Below are 18418 nucleotides of genomic sequence, written 5' to 3'. Positions count from 1 at the left end.
GTAAAAGTGATAAATTTCACTAAGGCTACCATTGAATTTTTTTTTTTCATGTATACTTAATATGTAAAAAGTATTTCGTATATTTTTATTTGCGCCAGCTAAATGCACAGCTAGTAAACATCCATATAAATACTTTATAAACACAGGAAATGCAACGCCTCGTGTGATGTTTGATGTGTTTTCTCACCCCCACGCATTCGTAAAGACACGAGTACAACAATGTAAAATTATAGTAACAATAAAAAATACACACAAAAGAGATATATAAAATCAAATATCTACCCTGCTTATTTCCTAGATGAACTGGTTATAGAGCCATTTACTTGTTTAACTTTCCAATTTATGACTATATTAATATCGATCTCTTCTCATCCGAGGAAGCGAAAACAAAATTTTTCATGATGCTCATAATATTTAATAGGCATTACATTAAATTACTCATAAAAAACTATAAAAATGTTATATCTACATGTTTACCATTAAAACAGATAAATTTGTCAAAATTTATGTTATAGCAAAACAATAAAAAAACAATTTTTTACGACTAAGTTGTATATTTATGACTTAATATTTCACCAATTACACTAATTTTTACCAAATAAAAATGTGTAAGATAATAATTAATGATATTTTGACACCACCTATAGATTAGATGACAAAAATGGATATGAGCTCTTTGAATAAGTCCTACTATGTCTATAGAAGCACTATTAAGAATATTATTGAGACTAAAGAGATTTTTTTTATTGAGTGGAGCCAAGACAAAACAAAAATCTTTTAAAAATTGATTTTAGTTCATTTTAGAAATAACGTTAATTTCTGACGTTTCATTACCAACCCATTTATATGCATATTTAATGCGTTGTAAAATGTGTCACCAATTTCTCACTTCTTTGTTTTGCTATAATTAATGAAACTAAAGTTTGATCCAATAGTTTTGAGTGGGCATAACACCTATGTATGAAAAAAATGACTTTGATATAATAAATGGACATCAATACTTTTCATAAGAAACTTTTTGATTAATTATTTATATTGTGCAAAAACTTCTTGAAAGAATGAGTTGAAATGGCTCAATTTTGCAAAGAAATTTGCAATTTCAGACAGTTTTTATATTTTTTTACACAAAATAGGCTTTATTTATATTGAATGGTCAATTTTAAAACTTCATATATATTTTTGAATCTTAAGACTTATCAAAATGAACACTGCATGATCGAACGTGTTGGCTTTAAATGTTAATATTAATTTCCTTGAGTTGCAATATATACGGTAGTACATAAATTGATCAATAAGATAATAAGTTTTTTTGAAATTCTTATTAATACTTTATGATGTCATTCATTACTTATTTTATTAACTAGGTTATATTTTTATCTAAGCTTGTGTTTAAATAACAGGTTTAAGTAAACCATAGTACGTCACTAACATGGAAATAATAATTGTACAAACTTAATGTCACAAAACAAGGACCTGTAATATGTATATTATAGTTTATTATCGTAAAGCAAAATCTAGATAAGATTTTGCTTAAAAATCAAAACAAATCAATTGCCTTAAATCTTTTTACAATAAAAATAATATTTAATTTTGTTCATATAAGCCAAATTAAATTCATGAATCAAATATTAAGTTCAAAGGAAATGAAAAATTAAGATGATTTTCTTTTTATTTTAAGAAGTATTTTCTTTGATTTGGATGACCCCAAAATGTTTTACATTGATTTCTACATACATTTTACATGTCCCAAAAATGCCCCGTACCAACAGTTTGATGTAAATAGTGCTCCAAAGTGACATATACTTAATACAAATTTGGTTTGGACAATTATCAATGTGTTAAATTATAATGTTTAACTTTAAACGAGAAATAACTCCTGTTCATGTAAGTTTGTAAAAACTAACCAGAAACCAATACGACAATATAAAAATGCTCAATATCAATACAAACTTAGTATGTATAAATGCCCGTACTTGTCCGTTTGGAGAGGGTTTACACTGTATTAACTTGTCCAAAAAAACTATTTGCCTGACTCGGAGGGACGGACAAGTGTTAATATAAATCTTTGTCCCATATAAACCCATATTTAAAATGAGTTGGCATTAATTTTGTTTTAATTTTTTTTATAAGGCATCATATTTTTTACGTTATTCCATTAATTAAATCATGTATGTATTTATATAATACAGTTAGTTTTTTGTTTTTTTTGTGGTTGCCTAAAACGTTTAGCGTAGAAGGCTAACACTTTGCAAAGATTACTTCTTTTGTAATTGGTAAGGGGAATACAGAAGGGTCAATTTTTTTTTTTCGGGGTGGGGGTAACTTCTATAACAAAAAATAAAATAAAATATGGAGCTCAAAAAGATTAGATAGAAGTGTTTGAGTTATAAATCAAAAAGTAACTGGCGTCTCAGAAATCAACTATACTGATAAAAACGTTTTCTCAAATTATACTAAATCAAAAAAGTATTGGAAATACAAGGATTTGATGGAACTTAAAGTTTCATTTTTTTAGGTGTCAAAAAATGGATCTTTAATGAAGTTATTTTTGAATGCTTTTATATAACAAGATTAAAGTTTGTAAAAAACTTTCTCCAGGTTCTTTTGCATAAAAATTAAAAAAATTAATGTTTTTAACTTAAATTTCTGTCATTTTTTTGATTTATTTTTTTATATTTAAAAACAATTATCTCTTTATATATGTACATTATTTAAGTAAATTATGGCTGTAATTTTGTCTCCTATTTTGAGTAATAGAAAGTCTACAGTTTTGTGCTTCAAAGAGACTCTATACAATACATGACTGGTGCTAAAATCTGTAGCGAGGAAAAAAAACCGTGAATGAGATATTAGTGGAATCCAAGGAACTAATTGATCAAGACACAAGATACAATTTTGTCCTTGATCAGGCGGAGTTGGTTGTATCACTAACGTATAAGAAACTTGACATTTGTGTTTCCAGCTTATTACGGATGTTTCTCCTTCTATTTTATAATACCAAATGGGTGGTTGTCGGGGGTGGTTATTTACTAATTTGTTGATCACTAATTTAAATACTGTCACGACACCTTGTGGATAATTTATATTTTTTTTGTTTTTTCATACCATATTGTAATAGGTATTTTATAGGGATTATAGTTAATATTACTTTGATTTAATTCAAATATCAATGTTTATCGTTTTCATCAAGGAGTGTTCAATCCAGGTAATCAGTTTTTATCTATTATTAAATCCATCTTTTAAAAGTTCATTACGATTTATTTAAAATTTGGTTGTTCAATGAAATAAAAATATCAATTATAAGACAATAAGCCGTATGTTATTCGAGCAATTAACAATTACAAGGATCTTGAAAATATATGGATAATCTCATAATATATAGAATGCTGTATGTTGGTCTGTTATGGATACCAGGGAAAAGACTTTGTGTCGATCTGTAAACTGAGTAATGACGCAGGAGGAAAAGTGTATCCCTTTTCATTGGAGCATATAATGTCTAACAGCTCTCTCTTGTATCTATCATAAATAGTTTTGCCAGTTTAGCCTATGCCTGTTCAATATATCTGATTTTTAACATGTCTGTTATGATCTTGAGAATTTTAATGCAGTTTGTTGTGTTTTGTTTAGTAGTACATAGATATTATGTTGAAACTCAAAGGATTAGATTAATAAAATTGATGACTGTGTCGGCAAAATACGATCTGTTAGGCATGTAAAATTTAACAACATACCCTGTCACTTCTATATATTTCTTTCTCTATGAATTCTCAACAAGAGTAGAGCGAAAAACTTGATCTAAATGAAAAAATAGATCGAGCCTATTTAAAGCCCATTTTATGAAAAAAAACGACTTGATTTTTAGCTGTTTATTGTTGAAACTAGTTAATTTTTAGCTGTTTATTGTTGAAACTAGTTAATTTTTAGCTGTTTATTGTTGAAACTAGTTAATTTTTAGCTGTTTATTGTTGAAACTAGTTAATTTTTAGCTGTTTTTAGAGATATATATAGTTGATATTTCTTCAACACATATGGTAATACTGATCATAAACCATGGCAATATAGTTACTCTCATGAATACATTCAACAGGAATTGTAACATGCAAAATCAAGTCTCCAACAATGTATAAGGGAGGTCGCTTCAGTTCCCAAAATTATTCTATTATTATAAAAAAAATGTTACGTGGGAATTCCATTAAGACCTTAGTTTGTTCTTTAGCAAAAAATAATAAATAAAGTATTTTCATTTTCGTCATAAATTGTTTCAAAACTGAGGACGAGAGTCTTTATTTTTAAAGTGTGAACCTGCTTTTTTTTACCGTATATTTTGGGTTATAAATCGTTTTTATTTTCAGTATGTAATAAAATAAATTGTATTACATTCAGGGCAAGTCGAATAATGCATTGGAAGGTAAGCTGTCAAGTCGTTTGCTAGGAAATAGACATGAATGACTGAATTCGATATTAATTCAAACATAAACTTACACTTTTAACTCCCAAACAATTTTTGAGTATTTCCCTCCTTTATTCAGGAGTATACAACCGCCTAGTTTCCATTTATATTTAGAATATTATCTCCTCAGGAATAAAAAACTAATAAATGGAGGATTAGGCTATAAAAATAAAATAATAATCAGGTTGCCTATCAAACTTGATTGCTAAAAAGCTTTTAGTATTTACAACTAAAGATAGCAAATAAAATCCCCCGCTTTGACTTAATTAATGTGAATATCAGCGACTCCGACACCACCCTATAATTTAATATATGTATTATATTGTATAAACTATATCCATCATATTGAGTCATTTGAGTCTAGAGACTTTCAATTTATAGATATAGGTAGTTAATATTTGATGTGTTAAATATTATTTTGAGGTATAAATAAAATATTTGGAGTATAAGATATTTAACAAGATGACCAACAAATAAAATACAACACTATATATCCACTTATTACAACATGCAAAAGAATTTGAAGCCGCAGCCTCAAACCCACATATTTTAATGCTATTTAACTCTTATGACACCAAAATGACCATTAAAATGTTTAATCTCTACAATTCGGCCTTAAAAGTTTTTTTTAATCAGGTTTTTAGGGTATAACTATAACTCAGTGCCATATTTCACATAGAAGAATAATTTTGATGCAAATAAAATTAAATAAGAAATTGATACACCCATTTTTACCATCTGTAACGGGAACTATTTATTAGCTTATTTTGATTATAATTAATAAAAAATGTATGTAACCAACAAAAAATGGAGTAAAAAGATGACTGAGAAACTAATATATTTTTTAAATATTATCTGGCTGCTCTATATCATAGGTGAAGTTATAGAATAGAGTTCATTTTTCAATCTTACACAAAAATGGCTGTAAAAAGGTGAATATAGATTAATTTTTGGTCAATGTAGTTTTTAATAAATATTTAAAATAAGCTGGATAGGTTGCGTTGAATCTAAATAACAAACATATTCCTGTAAAAAAATGAAATCTTTTCTGAGCTTGTAACTAACTTTTTAATTTTAAAGTGGTTAAATACTAATCAATTATTTTATATAAAAGGCACATGTAAACTTTTTTAATCTTGTTACATATAAATTATATTAAAACCCAAATTTGCAAAACATAAATCAATAACCACCTTCTTTAAAGCTTTTTTTTTTAAATTTTTGGCCGGTTATTTTCATTTTTTATGAATTGTAATCAAGATAAAAAAATAAATAATTCATTTTTCAAACACTGAAATTTTTTTTTCATTTTTGAATTTCCTCAAACTAATTCTTTCATGTGAAAATATGGCAGTGAAATATAGTTATACCATAAGAATTTGATTAAAAAAAGCAGTAAAGACCAAGCCTGTTCTGTTTGAAAGTTTAATGGTCATTTTCGTGTTTTACAGCTAAAATAACCATATTAAATGTGGGTTTCAGCCTACGGGCGCTCCAACACCTTTATTTTGTAGCTTATTGTTACACATTTATAGGTTTCTGAACATATTTATGTATTCGTAAACGAAGATCAACAATAAACACCTTCTTTCACTGCAGTGTTACTTATTACTCTCATGATATTGACTATTCACAAGACTGGGAAAATAACTACCCCGGTTAGTGTGTATACTGTACCCAGCATCATAATGTAGACTTTAGAAATGTTTGGGAATTGTGATTGTATAGACTGTATAACACGTTTGAAATTTAAGAAGTAAATATTTAAATGGGTTAAGATTAAAGTTGTATAAGTAAATAGAGCTTATAACAATTTTGAAAAAAAAAAAAAAAAAATTACGAAACATTACACAGAGTAAGCCTTATATAATAAAAAAGTTTTTTTTTATGAATTGTAATTATTTTTGTAGCTAAAGTCGGAGAAGGCACCTATTATCCGACTCCTGACTTCGACTCCGCCCAAAAAGACACTGATTCCACATCCTAATTCACAGCCTTAAGTATTTTTTTTAAATAATGAAAATATATTACCACAGATACGGTAGCTGAATCGGAGCCCATGTGATTGCTTGCCATACAAGTATAGTTCCCCTCTTTGTCCTTTGAAAAATCATTGAAGATTAAAAAGTACTCTCTCGTACTCTTTTGTGATGTGTTTATAGTCTCTGAATTAATAGGTTTATTGTTTTTCAACCAACTCACAGTTGGGGTTGGATAGGCGTGTACTATGCATGATAGCTCTAACTTTATGGACTCATCCGTGCGTATATAAGATTCTTCTACTGTTACTTCCGGCTGATCTAAAATAAAAATATATAAATTAGCCATATTATTTAATTCCAATAGAAAAAATAAAGTCTGCAATCGTGATATTCGAAAATAAACGTTATATGTAGATAACATGTTACCTATGTAAGCTTAACAAAACATTTGTACAAATAATTGTTGTATTAAATACTTAAAAATAAGATATTGAATGTCACTTTGGCTAAGATTTATCCTGGTGTCTTCCGCTCAAAGTCTTGATTATGCAAAAAGACATTATTCTTTATAAATTTACAGAAATGAAAAAATATATTAAAAAACTGAGCTTACTTAAAGATAGTCTAAGGCAACAAGCCGATTAAGATAATATTAAAAAAAAAACAACACATTATTCTTCAATTATTTTCAGTCATTCACACACCCTCGATCTATAAACGACGAGTGATAATCCTTTTATATGGATCAATAAGAATAAATTGAAATGTTTCTTTACTAAATTCCTTTCATAATCATGAAACAAGTCAAAAGATGACCATAGCACAATCAAATTTATTTAACAAATCATAATTTCAGGTTGTATTTTTTTCTCCATTAATATGTTTGTCACTGCTTTTCTGAGAGTTCCTTTAAGCTAACACTTCCTTTTTTATCATAAAGAAAAAATAGTTATTTGAAAACTCCTCAGATAATCCATATAAGCAAATTTCGTAATCAATGGAAATCTAAAGGGCCGTCATTTAAAAAAAAAAAAAATTATGCAAAATTTTAACTTTAACATTTTTTTTTGCATCATCCCCATAAAAATGACCTCGCATATTTAATACATTGTACTTAAGAAACTTTTTATAATTTTTCAAAAGTGGGAGGTTCATAGATCCTCTGTATTTACGCCTATGATACGTATATTTTAAAACCCAGATAATCTGTGGCGGCGAATGCAAGACTTTTGTTTTACTATTATAACTTTAGAATAATTTATATTACGTATGATTAAGACTTCAACGGAGTCTCTTCCCAGGGATCCTGAGCCGTTGGATCCTTCACAAAAATATTTCCCAGTATGCTTCCGCGATACATTTTTGAAAATAAGCTGTTGACCCTCTATTTCGTCTCTTCCGTCAGGCATCTTCATGGATTCCCTAAACCATCTATAAGTGGGTGGCGGATCTCCCATTCCAGAGCAAATTAAAGGAACTTCATCACCAGATTTTGCATGAATAATGCTGTCATCTGGCTTCAAAATGCTCACTTGAGGAACAACTTTAAATAGAATGTAATTAATTTTGCGAAAAAATGATGTATAATTAAGCTTTGTGAAAAGGTCAAAATCCAAGTGAGTTTAAAAAAAGCTTCAGTGAATGAAATAAAAAAAACATGTTAACTTTGAGAGAAGACATAAATTACTTTAATCTGTATGCTTGCTAATAAGTTTTAATTTATAAGAACAATTTTTTTATATCATTATCAGTACTGAAACCTTAAATTGACATTGTTAAGTTGATAAGCATCAATTAAAATAATATTTGAATAGAGAACAGTTTTGACCTCATGCTGTTTTAGAAGATAAGCTAAATGCAGCTGCGAGAGCAAAAAATGATCAAGGATGTTTTGTTTTTTTTGCGTTCAAGAAGGATTGATACAAATAACTCCAAAATAAACCAATCATCATTGTCACACTCTGTCTTTCATTAACACAGATTCCTTAGATGTCTTTCGTAAAGAGCTAAAAAATAAGAAAGAAAATGCTGTGGAAAAAATACTTTACTGAGATTACAAACTACATAAACCCAAGCATTTGTAATTTGTATATTTTAAACAACTTTAAAAATAAGAATACACTGTTTTAAAACTTTACACTCGCTACAATTTTGACCCTATTTAAATCAAAATATTACAACATACCAATCATGGAAACTTGATGTCTTAATCTTGCAGGCGGCAAGGAACTTGTTTCACAAATATATTCTCCAGCATCTTCAGGTTTTGCAAGTGTAATGATCAGACTAGAGCCTGAATCCCCATTGTCTTCCAAAGAAATTCTTGAATCCTCCCTCTTGAAAATGAATTTTCCACTGGCAAAGTATTTTGGATTTTCTCCATGAGATCCTGCCTTCATCCAACTTATAACTAAAGGACCTATGAGTAATTATATTTGATTATTAGTCACGAGTCATTTTCTGCATTGTTTATTTTTCACTCATGAAATTAAATAAGCAACATATTTATGGTATGATTAATTTGATGTTATTTTTTTATTGCTAAAATTAAGAAAGAATTGAGAGCCATCTATTATGATTAAAAAGTACTTTGTTAATTTTTGTACACACTAGTACATATCATGTTATATAAATAAATTTTACCATTATAATTGTAAAAAACTTTCTCCTATTTGAAGAAGTAAAATGTGAGAAAAAAAGTGATAAGGGGTGTTAAACAATAGAATACTAATGAATACATCAAAATACTTGAATATATATAGATACAGTAATTAAAAGTAGTTGCACAAGAGAAAGAAGCTTTAAAGCAAATAGGCGAAACTATGCTTTGCATTTTATAAAAGCTAATATTTGGGATTAGGTTTATTTATTCGGTTAATTATAGTGAAGCCTTTAAGACCGTCAGGACAACGAACTTTTAACAACATAACTGATTTAAAAAAGAAGAAACAAAAGTTGAGTGACAACCTCAAGGACAAAACTTTTTATGTTTTATGAATGATATGTAGTTGAACTGAGCCAAACATGGACTGAACTGGACGGGACTTCCTTTTTCAGTCCTTAATAAGGATTGACAAATAATTATTTTTGAGTAAGAAAAATGGGTAACTAAAATATATACAGATACTGAAATACTATTCGACTATATAACTTATATGTAATAAAATGAAGAATATAAAGTTATGGAGTTCACTCGATAATACTTTTCTAAGAGAGTCCATGAAATATTGGGAGAAAAAAACTTCAAATTTTTCCTTTGAACAAGTACAAACTGTTTTTTCTGACATGCCCCTCTTAATCTAAAAATGAATATTTCCCTATTACTGTCAAGACGTAAATTGTATATCTTAATTGTTAAAACTAGTTTCAACTTATAAATTGTTCCAAAATAATAAAGCTGATTAAGAATTTACCTACAATAAGTGATATCTTCTTCAGTTTCTCTTGTCTGACCGATTAAAACAGTTTTAAGTATATAAATGTGTAATATGAATGAAATATTTTGCTTATAGCGAAATAAGATTATTATAAAAATTTTACTATAAAAAATGATCCAAATCAAGTATCATATTAATTGTTGTTTATTTCTTAAGTATTATTCCAATTACTGAATTTTTTTATGGTACTTTTAAATTGGAGTACTTTTTTTTCCGAACGTTTCAGTAAAATAAATTAATCCTCCAAATTGAATCAAAGTCAGTCCCATTGAAAGATTCGGTGTAGATAAGACCCTCAAACATATCAATCTAATTTAAAATTAATTTTTTAATTCTAGATCAGCAGTCCATATCTGTGGATCATGACCCCAACTTGTGTTGTTAAATGCCCTCAAAAAAGTTATTGTATGATACCAAATATCCTTTGCTGTTTATTTGCTAGCTGATAATAACATTTTCGTTATAAAAGTCGACCAAAGTAAAATTAACTTTTAAAATTGCCCAACATGAAATCCACACTGTGTCTTTCCCAAGAAAATTATGTCAGCTGTATCGATGAAGCCCAACAAAAAGAAATATCCTTTTGACGCTTAACATCTTTACCTTTGGGGCACGGATGCTCAGAGTTATTAGAACAACGGCGATGGTTTAAAAAAACAACAACAATATAGTTTTGGCGACAAATATCAATACAAAAACATGGCAGACATTAAAACTCATATTTAGTGGCTGTCAGAATCGTCAAAGCCAAAAATCCTTACACCAATTCTGAAGAGTTGCTGCTCCCAACAACCAAAAGCAAGGCTCAAACTATGCTTATAGTTGAATATTAGGGCTTGGATGGTACGCTAAACTTACGGTTAGGCACGAACCACAGAACAGTACGTGGTTTGGTACGGTATAGTAGCAAAATATAAATACTATATAGAATTAATATAGTTTTTTTTAAATCTTTTTTCTATGTATTTTAACTCAGATTCAAAAGTATCATGTCAATATATATCTATATCGCAAAATATTTGTTCAATTTAAAGAAATAATAGTAACCAACTCAATTGCTCAGGTTAATTTATATTATTTTATTACATATAATACATTATATAAGCCCTAAAAAATAAAATAACCAAACTTTTATAATATCAAAATAGGTAAAATGTGATTATATATGTATTGCACCGAGGGTAAAAATGTACCAAACTGTAAGGGTCTAAACAAACCCGACGCTAACAAATTGTATTGAATGAGCTTAAACATAACTAAATTTGCTTATGTGGTGGAGGGGGGCCACCTAAATTTGGTGAATATTTTTAGAGGTGTCACTGTTTTAAAAAGATTAGCTGCTGTTCTATATATTAATGATGGATTACTCTTGATTTCATTACTACATTAGTAATACAAAAAGTTGTTTTTTTACATAAAATCAAAAATGATTAATAAATATCTAATTGTCTTACCTAATTGGTCTACTTTACAAGGAAGATTGATGGTACCACCAACATTGACTTTTATATTTAAAGGACTTGATAAAAACTGCGGGTTTTTATGAAGTTGGTCGTAGTTTGATTCGGTGTCGTCATCAAGATATTCTTCTTGATCCTCATCCGTGTAGTAGTCATATTCTGTAATTTAAAATAAAGTAAGTTTATTTTTTATGCATATATTTCTACAGAAAATTATTTAATAATTCTAGAGATTTGAATGTTTACTAAAAATTTTATTATATAAAGGAATCCGGTCCAACAATTTTTTTATAATTTACTTTAACCCTATGTTACTTTTCTAGAGCATTTATTCACCCTTTAGAATGGCATTTGCTAGTAATGTGTTTGTGTCAATATCATATATTTGCTCCAACTTCTATATAATTTAATTTTTTGTCATATTTTGTACGTCCCTAATTTTTAGACTTCAAAAGAATTTAATGTATTTACAAATTTTGATAACAATTACACTACAATGTACACTAGTAAAATAAATTTATACAAATATACTTTGGGTGATGTGTTCCAAATTGACTTTACCTCTAAGGAAGATTTTATTTGTAGCGTAAAATTTATGTTTAATGTGTTATAGAACGAGCAAGATATATACTATAAGCAAAGTGTTACCTGGCGTTGCTCGGGCCAAGGAGAAAGCGGGAAACCACATTAATAATGGTAAATATTATTTCCTCCTTCTGTTTAGAACTTTTTGATCTAGGTGAGGATTATAACATATGTATTATAATGAATTTAAAAAATAATTTTGTTATGAACATCAAATATGATACAAACATATATGCAAAATTGTCGAGATGGGAAGTCAACGATTAGTTTTTATCAAAATATGCTTAATCAAAATTCCCAGAGAAAATAGGGAAAAACTTTTTTTTAACTTTGCAAAAAAAAAAAAAAGTAATAAAAAGCATTTCTTTGGATGGTAAAAAGCTAAACATATTTATAAAGATTTTTTTCGTACTTCCCAAATCTAAAAAATTGACGTTAAAGAAAATAAGTGAAAAACAGGCAATAAATTAAAAAATTATAAAGGAAATGATAGATCTTTTATTTTAACATCAATTTATATATTTGAAAACGAATGGATTTTTAATATTCCATGGAAAATCCATTTTTGAACCTGAAAAAAACTAAAGTGATTTCTTTTTTTTCACTTAAACTTTTTTTTTGTGAATTAATATACAAAACATATTTGTATTGTTGTTTTTTAAGACGTGATTCAATTTTTAGGAAAAAGCTCAACCCCATCTTCTTGTGCTTCAAAAACAGTTTTTGTGTTTTAGGAGTGGAATAAGCTACCCCACCCGGGGGTTAAAAAAAACTGTTACCTCTGTCTTACCTTGACTAGGTTCAATCGAAGCACCCTTGCAAAATTTAATTCTCCTAGGTCCAAGGGTATGGGAACCCATAAAAGACACAGATACATTTTCTATTACATATATTGAAAACTATCATCGAACGTAACACTTACGGGTTGCAGGTTCTGCCATTTATGCAATATGCTCTTTTATAAATTGTGGGGGAATATAATGTTTTATTTAAAAATTTTAAATAAACTCTACTAAATTTTTGAATTTGAAAAAAAAACTCAAACTATTTTAATTACACTAGTCCAATCCACAAAACTCTTATGTTTTTTTCTATAATTAAGCTTTCCCAAATATAGTTCATTTTAATATCCCAAAAGTGGATTGGGGTTTATGGAACACATTGATAGCAACGTTTGGACCCCAATAGCGGGAGATTGGAGAGCAATGATCAACAACATCGTCTCATGCAAGTATAAATGAGTGTATTATGTTTTTTTCTAAAAAATTAAAGAAGCAAAAAAGTTAGGAGCAAATAAGAACAAAAAAAAATATTCTGCTAAATTTGACAACAAAAGATACTAGATATTACAAAATAGAAATATAAAAACAACAGAAAATAAAATGAATCTATTTATACATCAATATTTAGTGTTTTAATTATCCTAGTTTTAGTTTGGTTTGAGTTTAATATTTTGAGTGAATTTGAATAATTTTCATAAAAGTGTCAACTTTTATGAAAAGTGATATTTTTTCAAGTTCGATTAAAAACTTTAAAAATATTTATATTGTAAACTGAAAGCAATTATCTAGAACATTATTTTTTCCTTAACTATATTTTAGAATGTTATTTGTTGATATTAGCTCTTAGTTGAGAAAATATGAGTTTTTTTAAAATTATAGGTTATCTCAAATTGTGAAAAATAGACAAAAGAAAAACTAAGATTGAGTTGCTTTGTTGATAATATGTCCAATTATCAAATTTAATCATAATAACATAACGACTGACTCAAAAACTCGATGAAATTATTCAAAGACTTTTATTTTGGAAGGCAAGGGGACTGGTCTAAAGTAATTCAAGACAGCTTATATTTGTTGGGTTAAATTAACAAATGAAACTTTTGGAAGTCGCCTGCAAGATGTTATTTCACTCCATTTAATATATTATCATCAGCAATAAAATTGTATTGAAATACAATAAAAATAATAAAACTGTACATGACCAATGCCAATACTAGAGTATATAAAGCTTAAAAAAAGCTTGGAGTATTTCCCAACTACTTTAATCTATACTAAGCAAAATTTAATTAAGCTGCTATATCATATGATTATTTGATGAAGTTTTAAGTTTTTCGTATTATATACATACATCTTTTCGTATGAATATTTTAGAAGAAAAACTAATACTTTTTGACTCGTGGAAATGATTGACTACTATACAAAATAAATTATTTAATTCTTCATTATATATGCCAGTCATGTTTAATTTGTTATACCAACTACTTCATTTAACATTCACGTAACATAATTTTTTTTACCTACACATAAATATTCATGTTTATATAGAAGTTCAATTTTGATACTTTTTAATATAATTAAAAAATACATATAATTGGATTTGAATAGTAAATCTGTTAAACAGGTTAGGAACGCTAAATTTGATTTAGTATTACTTTAACACAAAAACACAAAACCAATTTATTATTGAATGTATATATACGATATTTAGCTATATATCTATTCAGAATGTCCTCCTTCACAATCTTGACAAAGTAGCGATCAGACTGTCAGCTCTTGACGATAATGGCGTTGTCCATAGTGTACAGGACTTGCATAATGACAGCGCAGATCGAATCCACATTTCGATGAAAAGTGCAATGTTTAGGAGATTTAGCTTAAGGGCTTGAGGAGAATCACATGGACGCAGGCCAGACGTCAGCCATATTTTTACTGAAGAAGTAGGGTTCTTCTAGGTTGTATTGGGGTTGATGGACTTCTTAACGCTGTAGGCGGTCCGAATAGAGATGCCATAGGCCTTCTTGACCCTTAGAATGGCTTTGCTCTTTTTGTTATTGTTCATAAATTTTTACACTTAGAGAAATGAGATAAATTAAAACTTTTTTTTTCTTTACAGCTGTCGCTTGGTAATCAAACCTCGTATTTAAAAATAACATTGGTATTTATTGAGAATATTAGATGCTTTTAAAGATATGAATCCTTCTCCTTTTTCAACGATTGGTCAATGGTGGTAACAACCCCACCAATAATTATTTATGCTAAAATCAATAAGATATATAATAAAGAAATGTATAGGGTGGCTATTTTGACTTCTCTCAAAGATTTTCGGGAAGTTATTTCCATCTACTTTAGATTTCTTGGTATTGCCATTCTTCTTTTAAAAATTATTTTTTACATATAAATCTATCAACTCCCATTAGCGTTGCAATCCTACTTGGAGTGTGACTGCTCGAATTAAAATAGTGATCTTAAGTCTTGTGCGGAATCTCAGGTCATTCTTACCGTAATTTAAGAAAAATGCTTCTGACGACTTATATTCATTTCATAAATACTATTTTAGTTCAAAATTTAGGATGGTATAAGTGTGTAATACTTTTTTTATTTAAATCCTTATATCGACAATAATTGACAAATAAAGATGGAAAATATTATTAAAAACTATGGAATTTAAAAGGCTTGAATATCGGACCAAAAATCATAAATATGGTTTGTTAATTTTCTTAGTGAGGACAACAAAGGGCATTACAGAAGCACTGACTTTTTGCCTCTTGATCGCTCCTTATGATGAAATGACTAATAATTTGTATAGTTTGTTTATGTAAAAAAAACGGATGAAAGAGTATATCAAAAATTATTCACTTTACCTTTTCCTAGTAATGAGAATATAAACATTAATTAATAATCCACGTTTGTTTTACCCTACCCTGTATATACACTGATTTTATTTAAAACATATCACACGATTTGTCTTTAAATGACTAAAAGACGTTATTTTAAGTTGAGAATAATCACAGTGAAGACATGAAGCCACAATTTATAAAATTTAATTTAAAAGGGCTGACTTACTAAGCCATGATTTAGACTCCTGCTGATGACGTATGTATTTTTCAGAACAAAAAGGAATAGTTTAAAAAAATACTTATATATTACAAGTTACCACATACCCCTTTTGTTAAATTTACGATTTTCAGATTTAAATTATTTTATTTCTTGGAGAAACGATTCGAGTTTGTTACTTTAAACTCTTTTTCATTTACTCAAAGTTCATGTTGTTATTCCTTTGGAAACTACTCTATTAATAAATATTGAAATACTTTATAAATTAATTTTGATCTGCAGACAATGACTTTCCCTTTGGAAACAAAAATAAAAGATCCATTGAGATTAAAACAAAAAGTTAATGCAATGATACTATCTTTTAAAAAGTTGTTGACACTCTATAATGACTGACGTGCCTTCAAAGTTAACTTCTTGCAACAATATACTTTCAACAAACAATTTATTTTGCTTTGAAAAAAAAAAAAGTAAATATTTGGTTCTTCAACAAAAAAATAATCTTAAAGTAAAGGAGATCATCTTAATTCATTTCTTTTCTTTATTTATACATACAAAATCATATTTTTTTATACATATTTGAGTCAATTATAAGCTTTGAGTTAAAGTACATAAGAAACTTTAACATTAATTGTAAACCATTTTTTGATGTATGATACTTATGTTAGCTCAAATACGACCTGTCAAAAAGAAATTTATAAATTTTTAATTTCTCTATTCTGACGATCAATATACGGCATTTTCAAGGGACAAATAAAAATAAGTTGTTGAAGAATACAAATTTATTCCAAAATCATCTTAAAAAAAATGAAATAAAATGTGTTCATGAGCCATTATACAATATAAGGAGAAGAAAATAAAAATTAACATTCTTGATCATATGTAAATATTATTCGTTAACTCTTTATTAGGCATTCAGAAAATTCCATTGAATGATGAAAAAATAACACAAGGATGTTGTTTCATATTTTAATGTAAGTAAATTTGATTTTTTTTTGCAATTATGTTACTTTGGTTAAAAAAAATTGCAAAATTAAAAATGTGTTTTTCTAGCCTGTTATGATTCTATCAATAATCTACAGCTAAAAACATTTGAAGAATATTAATACCAAGGGTTTAGTGACTTTGAAAAATATTTTTTGACTAGCTAAATTTGTATCACTTGGTTGAGGAAGTCGTTATGTTAACTTCACAAAAATATTTTTTGAGGGTAATTAAGTTACTCAAATAGTCACTCGACCAATAAAGTGTTAATTATGAGCTCGATATTAAAACTAAATTATAAGTGTAAATATATATACTAGGAAATTTGGTATAATTTTTGAAATAATTCAGTTAATAATGCTGTTTAATGTCCCATTCAAACCTAACCTGAAAAGTCATCTGTACCTGAAAGAGAAAAACCTGAAAAGAAATCAGGAAATCTCGAACGAGCGGATGGCAGAACCTTTTCATAGTCCTCAACTTAACTCTCATGCGGCTAGACTGTTAAACAAGTTAATGCTAGCATCTCAATCGCTTTGTTTGCAGCTGCCTACCCGGGGTTATCCACACGGTATGAGCCGCGCAACACATGCGCATTTGGGACTTGGCTTTTTACCCTGCGTTTCTTACAATACCGGTGCCCCCTAACATAACATTTCATTTGATTGAGGTCCCTTGAGAGTAAAGCTGGTGAATAGACATCACTTAAGAAAGCCGTCTCAATTGGAAAAGTGAGATAAACTTCAGGTATTTTATCTGCTAGTTGCCGTACTGAAATTTTAAAGCCACCCTTTGCAGTACAGAACGCCTGCCGCTTAGTGGTTCATCTGACCCTCGGAACGAGTTTCTCAGATAAAAATTTCAATTTTGGGGGGCCTATCCCTGTTTAAAGAAAACTTCACTTTGTTCAACTTCATTAGGATCAGGCCCCTCACGGTTAAGATGAATGGCATATCTATGTTTGAGTCTCCTTCGGACACACAGTCGTCAGAGTACAAACCACGCACTTGGCTTCACATCCGTTCCATGCTAAGATAGTTCACATAACTCGTCAAAAGCATTGCTCGTGAATTTGACAGCAGCTGAACTACCATTCACGAATTGGTGAAGCAACATTAAAACCCTAAATTCAACAATATGACTCCTTGTCAGTGTTTGAAACCGTTGGATCGAGTAAAACGTGTTAACTGCTTTAAAATCCTCCTCAACAAGTTTGAAACCCAAACTTTTGACCTCCCCAAAGCCTGGTAGATCTCCCTTTGGACCTTCGGTATTTTTAGATTCCTAAAGGGGAAGCTTTCAGGAGTTGTATATACAAAAATGTACCAACGGAAGACCGCCATAATCACTCCCTTAGTCACCCCAGAGCTGAGCTTTGTAAATAAATGGTTTGCAAAGTTTTACAACATGATAGAATTGATTAATAAGGCAAAAGGCCCTGATATTGATTTAGAATATAAATAAAGTGTCCTTGGATTTTATTTATCGATTAATTTTCAAATTTGATGATATTTTTTGAAATATTACGATTTTTGAATTTTTTTGAAATTGCTACATTTTAGAGGGAGGACCTTCTATTACAAATGTAGTAATTTATTGAGTTTTTAAATTGCATCAACAAACCAATAAAAACTCAGGAATTAAAATTAAAAAGAAAAAATGTCATACTAGTTTTTTATTCTTCTCTAAT

General features: G+C 28.5%; 1 protein-coding gene across 1 annotated transcript in view; it reads right to left on the bottom strand.

The window, feature by feature from the left end:
* LOC121125558 (protein amalgam) overlaps window positions 1-18418 on the bottom strand; it is a 64577-nt gene that overhangs the window by 3197 nt on the left and 42962 nt on the right. Inside the window, exons 3-6 of the mRNA XM_040720755.2 lie at window positions 11324-11488; window positions 8618-8851; window positions 7700-7975; window positions 6482-6750 (exon numbers count right to left, since the gene is read on the bottom strand). Coding sequence (XP_040576689.1) covers window positions 6482-6750; window positions 7700-7975; window positions 8618-8851; window positions 11324-11488 — 944 coding nt within the window. The remainder of the gene's footprint in view (window positions 1-6481; window positions 6751-7699; window positions 7976-8617; window positions 8852-11323; window positions 11489-18418) is intronic.

Source organism: Lepeophtheirus salmonis, chromosome 10 (assembly GCF_016086655.4).
Source record: "Lepeophtheirus salmonis chromosome 10, UVic_Lsal_1.4, whole genome shotgun sequence".
Taxonomy (NCBI): domain Eukaryota; kingdom Metazoa; phylum Arthropoda; class Copepoda; order Siphonostomatoida; family Caligidae; genus Lepeophtheirus; species Lepeophtheirus salmonis.
The sequence above is the reverse complement of the archived record's forward strand: the minus strand, read 5'-3'. Positions and strand labels throughout refer to the sequence as shown.